The sequence below is a fragment of the Pseudophryne corroboree genome, chromosome 2 (assembly GCF_028390025.1).
Source record: "Pseudophryne corroboree isolate aPseCor3 chromosome 2, aPseCor3.hap2, whole genome shotgun sequence".
Taxonomy (NCBI): domain Eukaryota; kingdom Metazoa; phylum Chordata; class Amphibia; order Anura; family Myobatrachidae; genus Pseudophryne; species Pseudophryne corroboree.
This window is the reverse complement of record NC_086445.1, coordinates 212,691,271-212,712,969: the sequence shown is the minus strand read 5'-3', so window position 1 is coordinate 212,712,969 and position 21,699 is coordinate 212,691,271. Positions and strand designations below refer to the sequence as shown.

Below are 21,699 nucleotides of genomic sequence, written 5' to 3'. Positions count from 1 at the left end.
TTTTTTACTAGATTCAGTCTCCCCGAAATCTGGTTGTTTGGGAATGCAGCCCAAAGCAAGTGGAACTCCATTTAAGGCTAAATACCGGTGTGAGGCCACTCTCCCCCCAAGGAGTCGGCAGCATTGATCCACCAGACAGATGACAGGCCTACCACATGACGGGGCAGGCCTGCACCTAGGGGACACCAGTGTGGGAGGACAGCTTTTGTTTTTCAACACCGACAGTCTCTCAGGGATACGCACTGAACTTTCAGAAGTGTCATCTAGCAAGATTCTTTTCTACAGAATTTCCATCAGATCCAGGAAAAAAGATAGAGCTCTCAGTCAGTCAGATCACTCCCTTCTGACCACAAAAGTCATCAATCTTTCCCCCCCACCACCATCTCAAAGTAGTAAGGGTTTCTATGCCAGCCTCTTCCTGGTCAAGAAACCGGGTGGCTTATTTCAGCCCATCCTCAATTTGAAAGCATTGAACAGGTATGTGTGGATTCCCAGATTCTTCATGGAGTCTCTTCGCTTTATCATTCTGGCTTTGGAACCAGGAGATTTTATGGCATCCTTTGACATCCAAAATACCGAATTACACATTCCTATCCAAGTCAGACACCAGCGCTTCCTCAGGTTTGCGGTGCAGTCAGATCACTACCAGTTTCAGGCATTACCCTTTGGACTGTTCACGACCCCTGATGTGTTCACAAAGGTCATGTTGGTCATGACAGTGCACCTTCGTCGAATACTGCCTTATCTGGACGACCTTCTTCTCCTGGCCCAGTCACGGAATGTCCCTGGGGGACCACATTCGTCTGACAGTAGACCTTTTAGAGTCACATTGGTGGATCATGAATTCGCAAAAATCTATGCTAGCATCTTCTCAGGAAATGCTACATTTAGGACCTCTACTGTATTCCAGGGTTCAGCGGTTCTTCCTTCCAGCAGACAAGATTCAGGCCCTGCAATCCAAGGTTCGCACATTCTTCAGTCATCGTAAGGTGTAGATCAATTCCTGTATGCAGAGCCTGGGTTCCTTGGTCGCCACATTCGACATGATGGAGTATGTCCAGCTTCACTCCCGTCCTATTCAGCTGGAATTGCTGGTGAAACAAGACGCATCTGCACTTCAGGGTGCAGACGATCATTCTGTAGCCACCCTCTTATGGTGGCTACACCGGTCCCACCTGAACAGGGGTCACCCATTTGTCATCTATGTTTTTTTCTTCAGTCTCAATTATCCAGTGGATATTCCGCAGGGTAAAATTGGAGGGTGGCACGGTGAACCTGGTGGCTCCAGATTGGCTACAGCTGGTGTGGTATACAGATCTTCTGGGCCTCTCCACCGATGCTCCTCTGGGTCTGCCTCTATGGCTGGTTTTTCTCTCTCAGGGTCCATGCTTCCATCACAATCTGACCCGACTCGCTTTGACGTGGTAGCTAGTGAGACGTCCGTCCTTAGAGCAGAGGGGTTTTCCAGGAGAGTATGTACTTTTTCAGTGGCAGATTTCGCTCTAACTAAACGTACGTATGTTTTTTTCAGGGCATCCGCCACGTATACCTGCCATTTGTTCCTCCAATGGCTCCATGGAACCTCTCCTTGGTTCTTGGGGCTCTCCAGTCAGCTCCTTTTGTGCTTTTGGACAGGGTGGACATTTGTTGCCTTACCTGGAAGGCTTTCTACCTACTTGCCATTGCTTCGGCCTGGCATGTGTCAGACCTAAGCATCTTGTTCGCTCTCCCCTTCTGATCTTCCATTCAGACCAAGCCGTAACAGAGGACTAGCTTGGGTTACTTACTGAAAGTTTTGTGTCTATACCCTGTCAAACAGGAGATTGTGGTACAGCCTCTTTGGCAGCTCAACGTGGCGCTTCTGCAGGGTGACTTTGTAAGGACTTCTGCACATGCATTCGCCTCCGCAGATGCGGCCTTTGGGTGATGTGTTCTAAGAGAAGCTCAGGAGCATCCCCTCTTAGGGGGGACAGCTTTAGGACATCCCATCGTCCCCCCTGTGCCCGCTAATGGAGGAAAAAGAATGTAGGATTTATGGTCTTACCTTGTTAAATCCATATCTTCAACCCCATAGAAGGCACAGAGCGCCCACTATGACACACCTGGCTTGCGGGGATACATTTTGGGATACCGGTTCTCTACACACCTGGTCTCTGTGTGTGTACCGGTCTTTCTTCCCCCTCTCTGTTTCCTCGCTCCTTGCCGTGGGCTTGCTAACTTAACTGTCTGGCCTGGAGCTTAGTATATTGGAGAGGGAGCCCTGGGCTGCTGCGTAATTAAAATAAACTGATTGGTGCCCCTACTCTCCTCTCCAGGCTATACCCATCATTCATGTGCCCCCCATGGAGTAGAAGAAAAGGATTTAACAAGGTAAGACCATAAATCCTACTTTTTAAATTAGTAAGTACAATGCCATGTGATAAAATGCATGTAGTCAGACTACTGTGTTATAGAATGGTTACCTTTGCTTTAATACTTTATGAAAAGTATAAGCACAATTTCATTACACAGGCAGCGATGGAGTTACTATGCGTTGTGGTGACACTCCACTATCTGCACCCCCTTACCATTAAAACTATTTAAATACACGCATTTAGCAAGGTGAACAACTCAATCAACGCTTGATCTGACAACTGCATCTCTCATGTACACAAACTGTGGTCCATCTGTAGCTCGAGGTCATGGCTTAGAATACAGTAACAAATGATTCTGTATAAAGCAATCTTAAAGAAACACTCACCCCTTTGTATATATCCACTGTCAAAGTGTCTGTGTTGTTGGGAAACAAATCACTTTTTCCACTACCGGTCTTATTAATACATTCATTAAACTAGACCAAGAGAGGGAACAAACAAGATTATATTATAAGTGGATGTTAGATAAACAGATCATAAACGGAAATTCCATCACTCAGAAATCAGCTGGCCTTTTCTAGTTCTATGTCCTATGCGTTTAGCATCTTAGTCACCTTAAAAGGAGAGCTACAGCCAAAAGTAAAGTAAAAATCACAAGTTCAATCAAAACTCACTGGTTGCTTAAAAAAAAAAAAAAAAGTATGGGAGAGAGCGCTTGTCTGTAAAACCAATTAAGTATTAACCTTCAAATCCTGGCACTGGAGGAAAACTACCCAAAACGTCCCCAGAATGTATTACACAGTCCAAATGTTGCTGTATAAGGGCTCATACCCAAAGGCTGTTTTTACATGTCCTTTACCAGCATTTCAAACCCTAGTAAAACCCATATAGAGGCATACCCACTAGCATTTCTTTTGTGTTTTTTTGTACTATTTTCAGACCACATCTATTTCTATTTTTTTGCATTTAATAATGTAGGTGCATTGGAGAAGCCTAAAGTGAGCTCCAAATGCTAGTAAAAACACGTAAAATGGAATGTACATACAGAAGTTCCTGAAAAATATAAAAGGAGCAGCAAACTAAAAGTAACTCTAGTCTCAATGTTAGCAATGCCTGCTAGCATTCCCTGACAAATCAAAAAAAAAAAAAAAAAAAAGAAGTGATATGCCCATACCATACCCACATCAGCACAAACTACACCCTAATTAGTCCAAATTGTGCCAAACACCTCCATTTTCATGTAAAACAGACTCACCACTTCTGCATTGTTCTTCCCGAAGAAGGCCTCAGCAAACACTGCCACCACAAAGACATTGATGATGAAAGACACAAACAGGGCTACACTTGACTCGATGAAGAAATATTTATTCGCTTCTGTCACTTCTTTCTTGTTGGAGCGATTTATCTCTCTGGACTGCACAATAAGAAACACAATAGGGATTATTTCATAAAACGGTACAAGTAGATTAGATGTACTGTAACCAGTCGCAACTGAAATTATCTTTCATCACTCAGACCACAGCTGATATTATTTTTCACATAAAACCACGTCACTGTTCTTTATAAACATATTATGTAATAACATGTTTCGCAAGGAAATAAGAGGAAAACGGGACGCATTTACCACTACTACTACTACTGGCAACCTATATTGGTGTGCAAATTCAGATTAGATTAACACTTGTCAACAACAATTTTCTCACTTCGTTTTTTAAAGGTGTTGTAAGTAAACTTTTTATGCGGAATCCATATAAGAAATTAGATTTTCCCTATAAGGTTTAGTAGCACCATGTTTATTTTCCTTTTAGAATAATCACTGGATAAAAAATATTATATTATTCTTTTTTTTTTTTAACGTGAAGCAGAAGTGATAATGCTGGCAGGATAAAATGTTAATTCAGCCATGGGGGCTCTTAGTCATGAACATAACATAGTAGAGTGACGCTTATTCATTGACTTCTCAAAAGACAGGGTAAAATCAATCCTTTATCACGAAAATAAATGTCCTTCTGTACTTACTACAAACATGAAAGAGTTCCATGACCACACTATACTTTTTATTCTGTCCACTGGGGTGCAACAAAAATTTGAGAAAGTGAATGGTGTAGAAAATTGGGACTGTCCTGGGAGAAGCAGAGAGAACCTAGACCTGTGCATATATACAGTATGAGTGTTCCTAATGGCTTCAGAATTATTTAAATGTGAATCCTTATTGTTAATTACTCCTTCTATTATCTGCAGATTCTCATAAGGTCTGTTTAGGCAGTTGCCTCATGTATCAGTTTGCGGTTCAGATGCATAATTATTAAAAGAGGTTATAAAACAATATTACAGCTTGTTTTGAAACATCAAACTTTATACTGGTAAATACCTTGACCAAAGCGGAGTGCAAGTACATATTATGTGGCATGATGACAGCTCCCACAATCCCCACCGCTTGCTCAAGTTGAGGGGTCCCACAGCCTTCACAGTAAGGGAAAAACATGCCCTTAAGAAGCTGCCCTTGGTCAGGTTTAACTCGAATATACTGGAAAAAATATGAGATTACTGTAATGAGATAATATGATCAGCCCTCGTGCACAGATACCCAAGAAACAATTTACATAAACTTTCCCTACAAAGTTTACAACCTTTCCAGGCTATTACTGTACAGTAGCTAAAACTGTGAATGCTACTGTAATAGCTTAAAGACGGTCACTAGTATTTACAGTATCAACAGAGTCCTTTATCAATACAGACCTAGTATGGGTGTAACTATTCCATATTCCCTTTCTTATCAAGATTGACTGATTGGTTGATTGACTGATCGATTGACAGAACAAGGCTAAAACTCATAATCCGCATGATCATTGGGAAAACCTACCTCATAGCCAAACGTTATTGCCATAGTTGTAATAAGTACCCCAAAAAATGCTTCCAGTTTCCGCAAACCTACAAAAAAAAAAGCACAATATTACTTGGTGATGAATCGGTAAGCACAGTCAGGGCCAGGTGTAATAGAAATGATATGAATTGTGGAGAAAGGCTGCTCTGCTCTTTTCTTTTTTTTTACAGGGGAAGGTTTTTATTGTTTGTTGGTTGCTAAGACAATGGGTAGCTGGTGCAGAAGAGATCGCTGTTCTGTGGGGTACTGTATATTGGGGGGGGGGGGGGGATCATCACACTCCACCTAAAGTTATTCAGACCTGATGTTAGATGTGCTAAATTTAGCACATCTACGATAAGCTTCCCTGACATGCGGTGGGACGCCCAGCACAGGGCTAGTCCGCCCCGCATGTCAGGCCCTATCCCCCCGCACAAGTATAAAAGCATCGTACAGCGGCAATGCTTTTGTACTTGAAGAGTAGTTCCCTACCAGCGCAGTTCCTGTGTGCTGGCAAGGAGCTACCCGTCGCTGTCCGGGTCGCAGCGGCTGAGTGTGACATCACTCAGCCACCGCAGCCTGCCCCCCACACGGTCCAGGCATGCCTGCGTTGCCCGGACCGCGCCCCCAAAATGGCGGCCAATCGCCGCCAGCCCAGCAACCACCCTGCCTGTCAATCAGGCAGAGGCGATCGCAGGGCTGAGATGTGGAGGCCGGTGTCCGAACTTCCGGTCGCTCGGACCGCGGACATCGGCTCCACAGCTCCAGGTCCAGCACACCCTCTCCCTGGCTGGAATACCTCTACCTACAACCGCGGGACATTTCAGGCCTCACACTGCCCACCAATGCTTGCAGGCAATAAGGTTTGAGCCGCACACTGTGAGGCATTCTCTTTTCAACTTCCACCAGGGGGGATTCTTTCACAGGCACTACATAACTTTTCTCCACTGTGTCCAAACAATTCAGGGGCACAGTGGGAGGTAGCATATATCCTGCATGTAGATTAATTAACTGCATTCAGTTGTGAATACCTGATGTGCCTAGTTTAAGGGTGTCTGTTCTCCCCTCTCTTTCCCATTTTTCTCAATTTTTTCATTCATTTTTCTTTATATATGATTTTCAGTGCAACAAACACCATTTGTTTATTGTGAAAAACGGCCTCCCCCTATGCATTCTGAATAACCAGTATTAATACTATGTGATATCTGACCATAGGAACATTCAGTATTTGTATAAACAAGGGGATCAATCCCTGTTGAATTACCATATTTATATGATTGGTTCCAGTACAAAAATACAATTGTCTGATATCCAGTCATAGGAACATCTAATATATGCTTTAAGAGAATATATCTTTTGCTCTCTGCACAAATGTGATACAACAATAGGATTTTTTTTTATATGGGGGCAACAAACACCCATCAGAATACGGTGGGGTTTTTTCCAATACACTGAATCATTTATATTTCATTCAGGGGATTATTCCCTGTCAGACTATCATATCTATAAAATCTGCCGGGGGTAACCGCACACTGGAATTGATTGCACATGCTGGAGATTTACTCACCTACGGTCAAACCGCACTGAGTATGCCCAATCTCGTCTGATCTTGGAAGCCATACACTGCAGGGCCTGGTCAGTACCCGGTTGGGAGACCACCAGGGAATACTAGGTACCGTAGGTATTTTACTCTCATACCATTTGAGTCTTTCCAGCTCTCTGTGCGGTCCCAGACATTGAATTTTCTCTAATATTTAATTCTGATATTCTGACATGGGATAGCTGAACCCAATGGAGCAGGTCTACTCCCACAAAGATTTTTTCAATCCAATATTGGAGTAATTTTTTGGATCATTAAGGGAGTAAACATATTTTCGCCTTTCTATATTTTCATCGCCCCAAAATTTGTAGCAATTATCTATATTCGCTTTCTCACTTTTATCAAGTATATCTTAATAAAAGTTAAGTATTAATTTACTCATTTTCATAATTCATCACTTTCTTATATATATTTTTTCTAAGCGTGCCCTGGAAAAGGCATATAGCTGCTTTTGTCTTTTGCTCTTTCTTAAGACCACCCTTTTCCACGGGTTTGGAATTCCCTGCCTGAGAGAGTAGTAACTGCGGACTCAGTCAACACCTTTAAGAATGGGTTATATAAATTCCTATTGGATAAAGATATTCAGGGTTATGGTGCGTAGGCAGGCATTACAGTTAATATAACTAGTCCTAACATAAAAATAACTAGTCCTATAATAAGACTGCATAGGAGACCACAAATAGGTTGAACTCGATGGACAATTGTCTTTTTCAACCTTAGTTACTATGTTACTATGTAAAACACCGGCATTTCCATCCCAACCCGAAGATACATGCATAACAATTATCTTGTTGGTATGAATATACATTATATTGGTGTCAAACTATTGATTTTGTAATTTTAGAGTCAACAAATGACAACATAACGTAAAAAATCCAAAAGAAATGGGACAAAAAAAAAAAAAGGGAAAGGTAAACATAAAGGAATGTCTGGAAAGTAGGCAACAGCTGGAACACACCCAAACCAAAATTTACACACCAGGAAGTTGGGTGTTGAAAAAGGAGGAGACGTCCCAGGTGACACGGGATTTGAGCACTGGTAACTGGTGCTTTTTAATGATGCTATCCAACCAGTTCTTGGCTAGGGGCAGCTCAGGCGGCATAGAGCCGGTGAGGTTAGTACATGGACAAACATCCGGCACCTCTACAAGATGAATCACATGGTTTCTGTACTTACCATACTTATCCAGAAAGAGGAAGAAAAAGGTATCGACTATTGTAATTAACACTCCACCCCATAATGGAATTCTACAGAGACAAAAACAAATGTGTTAAATGATAATCTCTTTAAACACCTATAGTTTTGCATATGAGACATGCAATGTAGAAAATCATCAAGGTGTGTAAAATTGTATGATGGGTTTACTTTTTATAGTTGACAATAGGCATAGTAAGTAGAAGTTTATTTTGTTCTAACTCCAGTAGAAAATTGAATCAAATAATTTGAATTAGTTGAAAGCATGTTAAATGAATGACAACAAACATGATAATACTGAATACATTTTTTGAAGTTATTACCTATTTTTTCCCATTATCACATACAAAATTGTTAAATGTCATCTAGAAGAATATTTATAGTAAAGATCATTTGGATCTGAGCCATGCACTGCACAAGGAGACTGGGCAAGTTGTCACCACTACCATCGAGTCTCTGCTATAAGCAAGAAGTTGGACTCAAACTGGCAAGACATGAAGTTCTGCTTTTTCTCTTAAAATAACTCGCTCTTAGAGTTAGCCAAGCCTCCAGTGGCCATTCTGCTATACAGTCAATGATGCCACCAAAACAGCCATTGAGAGAAGATCAGTCACTTAGTAAGGAGGATTACAAAGTATCCCACCACTTTGTGACAAGAGCTATAACCCTGCTTACCTAAGTCCCACCAAGGACGCTCAGAAGAAAATGTATATTACAAATTGTTATATGTACTCTTCTTGTTGCTTAGCATGAAAGGGTGATCATAACATGTTACAGATAAAAAGCCCAATGCGGAGCTGAACATATGCCATTTTGTAAAGGGAACTTAACATATTTTCACACTGCACATAAACTGGAACTAAGCATATGCAGTATGGGTGATGCAGAGACATATGCATAAATTGCGTGATGACTGAACTGAAGGGGAGGCAGTCAATTTGCCGGTTGTTAGGATCCCGGCTGTCAGGAGGCTGACGCTGGACTCCCGACCGCTGGCCGAAATCCCCACTCAGGTGGTTGCCCACGCCACCACCCGAGGGTGACTATAACCTAAGGTCGACACTGACCCGAAGCGCGGAGTGCCTGCGAGGGGACATGGTGCGCTTGCCGTGGGATCCTGGCATTGGTCTCCTGACCATCGGGATACTGCAGTGTATACAGTGCTGGACACTTGTTTCCAGATATGCCATTTGCAAATATAGGCTGGTACGGAGCATCAAACTCAGCATATAAATAGGGCCACCACAACTGTGCCTAGGGGAGAATATATACTTATTTAGTCCCATACACAGAATGTGGGAACAATTATGGACAACACGTTCAGCTCAGCATCAGTGCCAAACTGTGTGATACTGAAGAAAGCAAACAAGGACCTTACATTCCTACAGACAGGAGGTTTATGGCAATGGATGAGCCAATAACCTCTTGCATATCAGATCCAATGATAGCCAACTCCACCATAAGCCACAGGATAATGCGAGGAACCTAAGAACACACAACAAATCCTGTTACATACATGTATAACCAATATTTAAAAAAGTCAATACATTTAAAGGTCATTAAGTGGGATCAGTGTGATTTAGTGTTGAATTAGTTACACATCATTAAATGGATTGATGCATTAATTCCTTAAGATCATTTTAAGAGACGTGTCAGGTATGTGCTCTAAACACTAATCGCAGCTGGTAAAGCATTATTGTTCATGGCACTTAAACTGAATCAAATATGTCCTGAGCATATTTACTCCCATGTGACGACATGACTGTAGTGCAGGGGTATTCCACCTGTGGTCCTCCAGCTGCTATACACATCCCAGTATGCCCTGTTACAATTTTAGCATGCCTTAAGTGTGTATTCAATTACAGTCGGAATTGCCGACTTGTCGGAAAAACGTCAGTTTCTGACTTTTAGGTCGAATCTGGATTCGACCTATTCAAGTCAAGTGCAGTTTTTCTGACAAGTCGGAAAACACGTGGATTGGCAGATAAGCAGCGAATCCACATATTTTGTCGGATTTGCGGGCATTTTCGACAGATTTGTGGCCTGTCTTCGACAATGCCGATTCGACTTTAAATAGTGCAGTTGAATACACCCCTTAGTAGGAAAGCTGTGGTGGGGCATGCGGGATATAAAGTTCCACAGCAGCTGAAGGGCCGCATGTGGAACACCCTGCTGTAGTGGATTCTTGAGGACTGGGTGGCTCTGTGGTGTCATTGCTGTAACACTAAAAATGCATCAATAACAGAATAATTCCTAGACAACCACAGATGAAAAATGAGCTCATAATAGGAGGAGAGCATAGCTGCATTGTCATGGAGTAAAGAGAACATACCTTTGGATACTGCCTATTGCACACTTCTGCTAAATGCAGACCGGTCACTACACCCAGCCTGGCTGACAGACGCTGCAAAAGGAGTCCAATAATAGTGGAAACCAGTAGAACCCACAGCAGCTAGGAAAAGATCACATCCATTAACAGAAGTATTGAGAACCCTATTGCTTCCAGCAGGTATAAACAAGCATAAGGAAATAGTAAAGAACTGTAAGCATTCACTCACCTTGAAGCCAGCTACAGAGCCAGACTGCAAGTCAGATTCAATGTTACCAGGATCAAGATAGGCAATACTCATTAAGAAGCCGGGTCCCGTGAAGGCCCACAGCTTCCGGAAACTGAACAAAGAGTGCTGTGAAAACATAAGGTTTTGGGGTCAATTAATTTAAGTGCTGGGTCAATGTACATAAGATGTCACTGTCAATATAAATTGTAGATATCTGTTCAAATAGCAGCTAAGATGTCGCTATTGTCAGCTGTTTCCTCTCTGAACCACCTACCCGCTCATCTTCGGGAATTGGGACTTTCTCATCAAAGTAGCTTGCAAATGGTTCACTTTCCACCACCGGCTCAATGCTGCAATTACTGATGTCTGGCTTGGAATCTTGATCACCAGATTCCCCTTCTACAAAACAAGAGGGCTGTACATTACACAATGACATTCTGCACAGCAAACACAAGGTTTAATGCTGGAGCCTATAATGCCAACAAGCAATAAGAGTTTCTTCCCTGCCCACTGATTAAAGGTGTGGTGGTTTTAACCCCCTGTGGTATTTTCCACACATTATTTTCGTATATAATGGATTCAATAGGGATTTATTAGCGAATCCTTACCACTAAAACACAACACTGTGTATAAAAAAAAAACCACACAATTAAATCTTTTTTTCTTGATTACAAATAAAAACACAATAAAAAGGATTGAATTTTATTGCAAATCAAATATTAACTCATATAAACTTAAATAAAGCCTGGTGTAATCAGTTATCGTCAGGTTACATCGCTGATTTGAACCCACCTGTGAGCTATTGCAGGGTTTCAAGTAATTGTTAAATAAATATGCCTGTATGCGAGGGATCCTACAGAGTTTGGTCATGAAGATTAAAGACCATTCAAAACAGTTACAAGAAAGTGAAACACAATCATCAGGGTAAGCAGGTAATATTAAGATTTTAAACCTACCAGTAAATCTTCTTCTCGTAGTCCGTAGAGGATGCTGGGGACTCCGTAAGGACCATGGGGGATAGACGGGCTCCGCAGGAGACATGGGCACTTTAAGAAAGACTTTAGGTATGGGTGTGCACTGGCTCCTCCCTCTATGCCCCTCCTCCAGACCTCAGTTAGAGAAACTGCGCCCAGAGGAGACGGACAGTACAAGGAAAGGATTTTTGTTAAACCAAGGGCAAGATTCATACCAGCCCACACCAATCACACCGTATAACTTGTGATAAACTAACCAGTTAACAGTATGAAATTCAACATAGCTTCAGTCGGAAACTGAAAGCAATCATAACATAACCCTTATGTAAGCAAAACTATATACAAGTCCTGCAGAAGTAGTCCGCACTTGGGACGGGCGCCCAGCATCCTCTACGGCAGAGGTTCTCAAACTCGGTCCTCGGGGGCACACACAGTGCATGTTTTGCAGGTAACCCAGCAGGTGCACAGGTGTATTAATTACTCACTGACACATTTTAAAAGTTCCACAGGTGGAGCTAATTATTTCACTTGCGATTCAGTGACGAGACCTGCAAAACATGCACTGTGTGTGCCCCCGAGGACAGAGTTTGAGAACCTCTGCTTTACGGACTACGAGAAAAAGATTTACCGGTAGGTTTAAAATCTTATTTTCTCTTACGTCCTAGAGGATGCTGGGGACTCCGTAAGGACCATGGGGATTATACCAAAGCTCCCAAACGGGCGGGAGAGTGCGGATGACTCTGCAGCACCGATTGAGCAAACAGGAGGTCCTCCTCAGCCAGGGTATCAAACTTATAGAACTTTGCAAATGTGTTTGAACCCGACCAAGTGGCAGCTCGGCACAGCTGTAGTGCCGAGACCCCTCGGGCAGCCGCCCAAGACGAGCCCACCTTCCTAGTGGAATGGGCCTTGACTGATTTTTTTAGTAACTGCAATCCAGCCGTCGCATGTGCCTGCTGAATCGTGTTACAGATCCAGCGAGCAATAGCCTGCTTTGAAGCAGGAGCGCCAACCTTGTTGGCTGCATACAGGACAAACAGTGCTTCTGTTTTTCTGACTCTAGCCGTTCTGGCCACGTAAATATTCTAAGCCCTGACCACATCAAGGGACTCGGAATCCTCCAAGTCTCGTGTAGCCACAGGCACCACAATAGGTTGGTTCATATGAAAAGACGACACCACCTTAGGCAAAAATTGAGGACGGGTCCGCAATTCCGCTCTATCCGTATGGAAAACTAGATAGGGGCTTTTATGAGACAAAGCCGCCAATTCCGACACTCGCCTAGCCGAAGCCAAGGCTAACAACATGACCACTTTCCAAGTGAGATATTTTAACTCCACTATTTTAAGTGGTTCAAACCAGTGCGACTTAAGGAAACAACACCACGTTAAGGTCCCAAGGCGCCACCGGAGGTACAAAAAGGAGGCTGAATATGCAGCACTCCCTTCACAAACGTCCGTACTTCTGGGAGAGAAGCCAATTCTTTTTGAAAGAAAATGGATAAGGCCAAAATCTGAACTTTAATGGAGCCTAATTTTAGGCCCAAACTCACTCCAGTTTGTAGAAAGTGAAGGAAACGGCCCAGATGGAATTCTTCTGTAGGAGCATTCCTGGCCTCACACCAAGAAACATATTTTCGCCATATACGGTGATAATGTTTAGCTGTCACGTCCTTCCTAGCCTTTATCAGAGTAGGAATGACCTCATCCGGAATGCCCTTTTCCGCTAGGATCCGGCGTTCAAACGCCATGCCGTCAAACGCAGCCGCGGTAAGTCTTGGAACAGACAGGGTCCCTTTTGCAACAGGTCCTGTCATAGAGGAAGAGGCCACGGATCTTCTGTGAGCATCTCCTGCAGATCCGGATACCAGGCCCTTCGTGTCCAATCTGGAACAATGAGAATGGTCTGTACTCCTCTTTTTCTTATTATTCTCAACACCTTTGGGATGAGAGGAAGAGGAGGGAACACATAGACCGACTGGAACACCCAGGGTGTCACTAGCGCGTCCCCAGCTACCGCCTGAGGGTCTCTTGACCTGGCGCAATACCTCTACAGCTTTTTGTTGAGACGGGACGCCATCATGTCTATCTGGGCAGTCCCCACTGACTTGCAATCTGTGCGAAGACTTCCTGATGAAGTCCCCACTCTCCTGGATGCAGGTCGTGTCTGCTGAGGAAATCTGCTTTTCTGGTCCGTATCCAGAATCATGCCCAAGAAGATCAGACGAGTCGTAGGAACCAGCTGCGACTTCGGGATATTGAGAATCCAGCCGTGTTGCTGTAACACCTTCAGTGAAAGTGACACGCTGTTCAGTAACTGCTCTCGTGATCTCGCTTTTATGAGGAGATCGTCCAAGTACGGGATAATTGTGACACCCTGCTTGCGCAGGAGCACCATCATTTCCGCCATTACCTTGGTGAAAATTCTCAGGCCCATGGAAAGCCCAAACGGCAACGTCTGAAATTGGTAATGACAATTCTGTACTGCAAATCTCAGGTACGCCTGATGAGGTGGATATATGGGAACATGAAGGTACGCATTCTTTATGTCCAGAGATACCATAAAATCCCCCCCCTTCCAGGCTGGCGATGACCGCCCTGAGCTATTCCATCTTGAACATGAACCTTTTCAAGTATAGGTTCAGGGATTTTACATTTAAAATGGGTCTGACCGAACCGTCCGGTTTCGGGACTATAAACAGGGTTGAGTAATATCCCCTCCCTTGTTGAAGTAGGGGAACCATGACCACCACCTGTTGAAGATACAATTTGTGAATTGCATTTACCACTATCTCCCTTTCTGGGGAAGAAGTCAGCAGGGCCGATTTGAAAAACCGGCGAGGAGGCACCTCTTCGAATTCCAGCTTGTAACCCTGAGAAACAATTTCTATTGCCCAGGGATCCATCTGTGAGTGAACCCAGATGTGGCTGAAAATTCGAAGACGTGCCCCCACTGGGGCGGACTCCCTTAGCGGAGCCCCAGCGTCATGCGGTGGATTTTGTAGAGGCCGGGGAGGACTTCTGTTCCTGGGAACTAGCTGTGATGTGCAGCTTTTTCACTCTGCCCTTACCTCTGGTAAGAAAGAACGCACCTCGTACTCTTGTTTCTTGTGACCGAAAGGACTGCATTTGATAATGTGGTGCTTTCTTAGGCTGTGAGGGAATATAAGGCAAAAATTTTGATTTACTAGCTGTAGCTGTAGAGACCAGGTCAGAGAGACCTTCCCCAAACAATTCCTCACCCTTGTAAGGTAAAACCTCCATATGCCTCTTTGAGTCGGCATCACCTGTCCATTGCCGGGTCCATAGGACTCGTCTAGCAGAAATCGACATAGCGTTGATTCTAGAACCCAGTAGGCCAATGTCTCTTTGAGCATCTCTCATATATAAGACCGCATCGGTAATATGACCCCGGGTCAATAAAATGGTACCCTTATCCAGGGTATCAATTTCCGTCGATAAGGTACCTATCCACGCTGCTACAGCGCTACAAACTCCAGCCGACACTATTGCCGGTCTGAGTAAGGTACTAGAATGTGTGTAAATGGACTTTAAGGGAGCCTGCTGTTTGCGATCAGCAGGATCCCTGAGGGTAGCCATATCTTGGGATGGCAGCTTACTCTTTTGGATAAGCGTGTCCACGCTTTTTCCCCCCCTTGGGGAAGATTCTCACCGTATCCTGTCCTTAGTCGGGAAAGGATACACCCTAAGAATCCTTTTGGGAATCTGCAGTTTCTTGTCTGGAGACTCCCAAGTCTTTTCAATAACTCGTTCATGAGGTGGGGGAAAGGTTACCTCAGGTTTCTTTACCCTATACATGTGTACCCTCGTGTCATCTTTTATTACAATAATCATATATTGAATACTATTTGCCAATTCTGGCTGTAACTTTGCATCATTGTAGTCGACACTGGAGTGAGAATCCGTGTCGGCGTCAGTGTCTACTAGTTTGGATAGTGGGCGCTTTTGAGACCCCGGAGGTCCCTGTAACATAGGGGAAAGGCAGGGTTTGACGCCTGTACATTCCCTAGACTCAGTGCAATAATTTCACATTAGCACTAAAACATTCCCCATAACCAACCAGTCAGGTGTCGGTGTTGCCGACGGAGACACCACAGTCATTAACTCCACCTCCTCCCTATGAGAGCCTTTTACCTCAGACATGCCGACACACGCGTACCGACACACCACACACTCAGGGAATCCTCTTATCTGAAGACAGTTCCCCCACAAGGCCCTTTGGAGAGACAGAGGGAGAGAATGCCAGCACACACCCAGCGCTATATGACCAAGGAAAAAAAAAACCACACAATATGTTTACCCAGATAGCGCTGTAATCTTTCTATTTGCGCCAAATTATGTGCCCCCCCCCCCCCTTCTTTAAAACCCTCTTTCACTGTGCTGTGGAGAAAATGGCGCTGGTGAGTGCTGAGGAAGAAGCCCCACCCCCTCAGCGGCGGGCTTCTGTCCCGCTAAAATATATGAAAAACTGGCGGGGGCTCTTTATACATACAGTGCCTAGCTGTATATATCTACTTTTGACAGAAAATGAGGTTATATTGCTGCCCAGGGCGCCCCCCCTGCGCCCTGCACCCTTACAGTGACTGCCGTTTGTGTGTGTTGTGTGGGAGCAATGGCGCACAGCTTAACTGCTGCGCGTTACCTCAGTGAAGATCTGAAGTCTTCTGCCGCCTCTGAAGTCTTCTTTCTTGTCATACTCACCCGGCTTCTATCTTCCGGCTATGTGAGGAGGACGGCGGCGCGGCTCCGGGACGAACTCCAGGGTGAGACCTGTGTTCCGACTCCCTCTGGAGCTAATGGTGTCCAGTAGCCTAAGAAGCAGAGCCTTGAAACTCACAGAAGTAGGTCTTCTTCTCTCTCCTCAGTCCCACGATGCAGGGAGTCTGTTGGCAGCAGACTCCCTGAAAATAAAAAACCTAACAAATATACTTTCTTTCAGGAAACTCAGGAGAGCTCCCTGTAATGCACCCAGTCTCCTCTGGGCACAGTAGTAAACTGAGGTCTGGAGGAGGGGCATAGAGGGAGGAGCCAGTGCACACCCATACCTAAAGTCTTTCTTAAAGTGCCCATGTCTCCTGCGGAGCCCGTCTATCCCCCATGGTCCTTACGAAGTCCCCAGCATCCTCTAGGACATAAGAGAAAAGTAAATTTAAAACAAAACAAAAACACCTTCAAGTTTACCTGAACCACAAATTAGTCCTAGTAGATAAAAAGAAAAACAGAACTGCCCCCAGCCATCAAGTACATCATAAAATAAAAAATGAAGGAAACAACTAGGAAAATAAGATTTTAAACCTACCGGTAAATCTTTTTCTCCTAGTCCGTAGAGGATGCTGGGGACTCCGTAAGGACCATGGGGAATAGACGGGCTCCGCAGGAGACATGGGCACTATAAAGAAACTTTAGAATGGGCGTGCACTGGCTCCTCCCTCTATGCCCCTCCTCCAGACCTCAGAGAAACTGTGCCCAGAGGAGACTGACAGTACGAGGAAAGGATTTTGTTAATCCAAGGGCAAGATTCACACCAGCCCACACCATGGGCAGTACGGATGGTGTAATGGTTAGCATTACTGCCTCACAGCACTGAGGTTATGGGTTCGATTCCCACCATGGCCCTAACTGTGCGGAGTTTGTATATCCTCCCCGTACTTGCGTGGGTTTTCTCAGGGTGCTCCGGTTTCCTCCCACAATCCCCCAAAAAATATACCGGTAGGTTAATTGGCTCCCAACAAAAATTAACCCTAGTGAATGTGCCTGTGTGTACATGTGATAGGGAACATAGATTGTAAGCTCCACTGGGGCAGGGACTGATGTGAATGGCCAAATATTCTCTGTAAAGCGCTGCGGAATATGTGTGCGCTATATAAATAACTGGTAATAAAAATAAATAAATCCACACCGTATAACCTGGAATATACGAACCAGTCAACAGTATGAAACAGAACAGCATCAGTCAAAGACTGAACAAAACTGTAACATAACCCTTATGCAAGCAATAACTATATACAAGTCATGCAGAATGTTGTCTGCACTGGGACGGGCGCCCAGCATCCTCTACGGACTACGAGAAAAAGATTTACCGGTAGGTTTAAAATCTTATTTTCTCTTACGTCCTAGAGGATGCTGGGGACTCCGTAAGGACCATGGGGTTTATACCAAAGCTCCAGACCGGGCGGGAGAGTGCGGACGACTCTGCAGCACCAACTGAGCAAACGCAAGGTCCTCATCAGCCAGGGTATCAAACTTATAGAACTTTGCAAAAGTGTTTGAACCTGACCAGGTAGCTGCTCGGCAAAGCTGTAAAGCTAAGACGCCTCGGGCAGCTGCCCAAGAAGAGGCCACCTTTCTAGTGGAATGGGCCTTTACCGAATTTGTTAACGGCAATCCTGCCGTAGAATGAGCCTGCTGAATCGTGTTACAGATCCAGCAAGCATTAGTCTGCTTCGAAGCAGGAGCGCCAACTTTGTTGGCTGCATACAGGAGAAACAGTGCCTCTGTTTTCCTAACTCGAGCCGTCCTGGCTATATAGATTTTTAAGGCCCTGACTACATCCAGGGACTTGGAATCCTCCAAGTCACTCGTAGCCACAGGCACCACAATAGGTTGGTTCATATGAAATGAAGAAACTACCTTAGGCAAAAATTGAGGACGAGTCCTCAACTCCGCTCTATCCACATGGAAGGTCAAATAGGGGCTCTTGTGAGACAAGGCCGCCAATTCGGACACCCGCCTTGCAGATGCCAAGGCCAACAACATAACCACTTACCAAGTGAGATACTTTAATTCCACGGTTTGAAGAGGCTCAAACCAGTGAGACTTAAGGAACTGTAACACCACGTTAAGGTCCCATGGTGCCACTGGGGGCACAAAAGGAGGCTAGATATGCAGCACTCCCTTTAAAAAAGTCTGGACTTCTGGTAGAGAAGCCAATTCCTTCTGAAAGAAAATAGACAGGGCCGAAATCTGTACCTTAATGGAACCTAATTTTAGGCCCAAATTCACTCCAGTCTGTAGGAAGTGGAGAAAACGGCCCAGATGGAATTCTTCCGAAGGAGCATTCTTGGTCTCACACCAAGACACATACTTCCTCCAGATACGGTGATAATGTTTCGCTGTCACCTCCTTCCTAGCCCTTATCAGAGTAGGAATGACCTAATCCGGAATGCCCTTTTCAGCTAGGATCCGGCGTTCAACCGCCATGCCGTAAAACGCAGCCGCGGTAAGTCTTGGAACAGACAGGGCCCCTGTTGCAACAGGTCCTCTCTGAGAGTAAGAGGCCACGGATCTTCTGTGAGCATTTCCTGCAGATCCGGAAACCAGGCCCTTCGAGGCCAATCTGGAACAATGAGAATTGCCTGTACTCCTTTTCGTCTTATGATTCTCAATATTTTTGAAATGAGAGGAAGAGGAGGGAACACATAGAGCGACTGAAACACCCACGGAGTCACCAGGGCGTCCACTGCTACCGCCTGAGGGTCCCTTGACCTGGCACAATACCTCGGGAGCTTTTTGTTGAGGCGTGACGCCATCATTTCTATTTGAGGCAGTCCCCACTGACTTGCAATTTCTGCAAAGACTTCTTGATGAAGTCCCCACTCTCCTGGATGGAGATCGTGTCTGCTGAGGAAGTCTGCTTCCCAGTTGTCCACTCCCGGAATGAAGACTGCTGTCAGAGCGCTTACATGATTTTCCGCCCAGCGAAGAATTCTGGTGGCTTCCGCCATTGCCACTCTGCTCCTTGTTCCGCCTTGGCGGTTTACATGAGCCACTGCCGTGACGTTGTCTGACTGAACCAGAACCGGTAGGTCTCAAAGAAAATTCTCCGCTTGACGTAGGCCGTTGTATATGGCCCTCAATTCCAGTACGTTGATGTGTAGACAAGCCTCCTGGCTTGAACACAGACCCTGGAAGTTTCTTCCCTGTGTGACTGCTCCCCATCCTCGGAGGCTCGCGTCCGTGGTCACCAGAACCCAGTCCTGAATGCCAAACCTGCGACCCTCTAGAAGGTGAGCACTCTGCAGCCACCACAAGAGAGATACCCTGGCCCTGGGGGACAAGCTGATCATTTGATGAATATGTAGATGTGACCCGGACCACTTGTCCAGAAGGTCCCACTGAAAGGTCCTCGCATGGAACCTGCCGAATGGAATGGCCTCGTAAGACACCACCATCTTTCCCAGAACTCGAGTGCATTGATGGACCGACACCCTTTTTGGCTTTAACAGGTCCCTGACCACGTTCTGGAGTTCCTGGGCCTTTTCCATCGGGAGAAAAACCCTTTTTTTTCCGTATCCAGAATCATGCCTAAGAAAGGCAAACTGGTCGTTGGAACCAACTGTGACTTTGGTAGATTGAGAATCCAGGCTGGCGATGACCGCTCTGAGCGATTCCATCTTGAATTTGAACCTTTTCAAGTATAGGTTTAAGGATTTTAAATTCAGAATGGGTCTGACCGAACCGTCCGGTTTCGGGACCACAAACAGGGTTGAGTAGTACCCCGTCCCCTGTTGAAGCAGGGGAACTTTGACCACCACTTGTTAAAGACACAGTTTTCGAATTGCATTTAAAACTACTTCCCTCTCCGGGGAAGAAGCTGGTAGGGCCGATTTGAAAAACCTGCGAGGAGGCACCTCTTCGAATTCCAGCTTGTAACCCTGGGTAACAATGTCTACTGCCCAGGGATCCACCTGTGATTGAAGCCCTCAGCGGAGCCCCAGCGTCATGCGGTGGATTTTGTAGAAGCCGGGGCGGACTTCTGTTCCTGGGAACTAGCTGTAGTTGGCAGCTTTTTCCCTCTGCCCTTACCTCTGGCGAGAAAGGAAGATCCCCGTACTCTCTTGGATTTATGCGACCGAAAGGACTGTATCTGATAATGTGGCATTTTCTTTGGCGGTGAGGAAACATAAGGTAAAAAAGTGGATTTACCTGCAGTAGCTGTGGAAAACAAGTCCGTGAGACCTTCCCCAAATAAGTCCTCACCCTTGTAAGGCAAAACCTCCATATGCTTCTTTGAGTCGGCATCACCCGTCCATTGTCGGGTCCGCAGGGCTCGCCTAGCAGAAATCGCCATGGCGTTGGCTCTGGAACCCAGTAGGCCAACGTCTCTCTGAGCATCTCTCATATATAGGACAGCATCCTTAATATGACCCAAGGTCAATAAAACGGTATCCTCATCCAGTGTATCAATTTCAGCAGACAAGGTATCTGTCCACGCTGCTATAGCGCTACAAACCCAAGCCGACGCTATCGCCGTTCTGAGTAATGTACCAGTATGTGTGTAAATTGACTTCAAGGTAGTCTCTTGCCTGCGATCCGCAGGATCCTTGAGGGTTGCCGTATCTTGAGATGGCAGCGCCACCTTTTTGGATAAGCGCGTCAACGCTTTGTCCACCCTGGGGGAGGATTCCCACCGTATCCTGTCCTTAGCCGGGAAAGGATACGCCATAAGAATCCTTTTGGGAATCTGCAGTTTCTTGTCTGGAGTTTCCCAAGCCCTTTCAAACAACTCATTTAGCTCATGTGAAGGGGGGAAAGTAACCTCAGGTTTCTTTTCCTTAAACATGTGGACCCTCGTGTCAGGTACAGAGGAGTCATCTGTGATATGCAACACATCTTTTATTGCAATAATCATATAATGAATACTTTTTGCCAATCTCGGCTGCAATCTCGCATCATCATAGTCGACACTGGAGTCAGAATCCGTGTCGGTATCAGTGTCTGCTACTTGGGATAGTGGGCGCTTTTGAGACCCAGAAGGGCCCTGTGACATAGTGAAAGGCAGGGATTGACTCCCTGTATTTACCCTGGACTCCGCTTTGTCCAACCTTTTGTGTAATAAATTCACATTTGCATTTAAAACATTCCACATATCCAACCAATCAGGTGTAGGCGTTGCCGACGGAGACACCACACTCATTTGCTCCACCTCCTCCTTAGAAGAGCCTTCCGCTTCAGACATGCCGACACACATGTACCGACACCCCACACACTCAGGGAAATCTCTAATCTGGAGACCGTTCCCCCAACAAGGCCCTTTGGAGAGACAGAGAGAGTATGCCAGAACACACCCAGCGCCAATGACCCTGGAAACACAATTCCCAGATATATATAGCGCTTTTTTATATATACATATATAT

At 45.2% G+C, this 21,699-nt stretch overlaps 1 protein-coding gene, 1 long non-coding RNA gene and 1 pseudogene across 2 annotated transcripts in view; 2 read left to right on the top strand and 1 right to left on the bottom strand.

Moving 5' to 3' along the window:
• SLC11A2 (solute carrier family 11 member 2) overlaps positions 1 to 21,699 on the bottom strand; it is a 121,949-nt gene that overhangs the window by 90,282 nt on the left and 9,968 nt on the right. The window contains exons 2-10 of the mRNA XM_063952294.1: positions 10,844 to 10,968; positions 10,570 to 10,695; positions 10,344 to 10,463; positions 9,390 to 9,496; positions 7,994 to 8,064; positions 5,218 to 5,285; positions 4,726 to 4,881; positions 3,610 to 3,768; positions 2,741 to 2,830 (exon numbers count right to left, since the gene is read on the bottom strand). Of these exons, the coding sequence (XP_063808364.1) occupies positions 2,741 to 2,830; positions 3,610 to 3,768; positions 4,726 to 4,881; positions 5,218 to 5,285; positions 7,994 to 8,064; positions 9,390 to 9,496; positions 10,344 to 10,463; positions 10,570 to 10,695; positions 10,844 to 10,968 (1,022 nt within the window). The remainder of the gene's footprint in view (positions 1 to 2,740; positions 2,831 to 3,609; positions 3,769 to 4,725; positions 4,882 to 5,217; positions 5,286 to 7,993; positions 8,065 to 9,389; positions 9,497 to 10,343; positions 10,464 to 10,569; positions 10,696 to 10,843; positions 10,969 to 21,699) is intronic.
• The window catches only part of LOC135009677 (uncharacterized), a 112,547-nt gene that overhangs the window by 80,950 nt on the left and 9,898 nt on the right, over positions 1 to 21,699 (top strand). The window lies entirely within an intron of this gene.
• On the top strand, positions 6,783 to 6,901 carry LOC135051725 (5S ribosomal RNA; annotated as a pseudogene).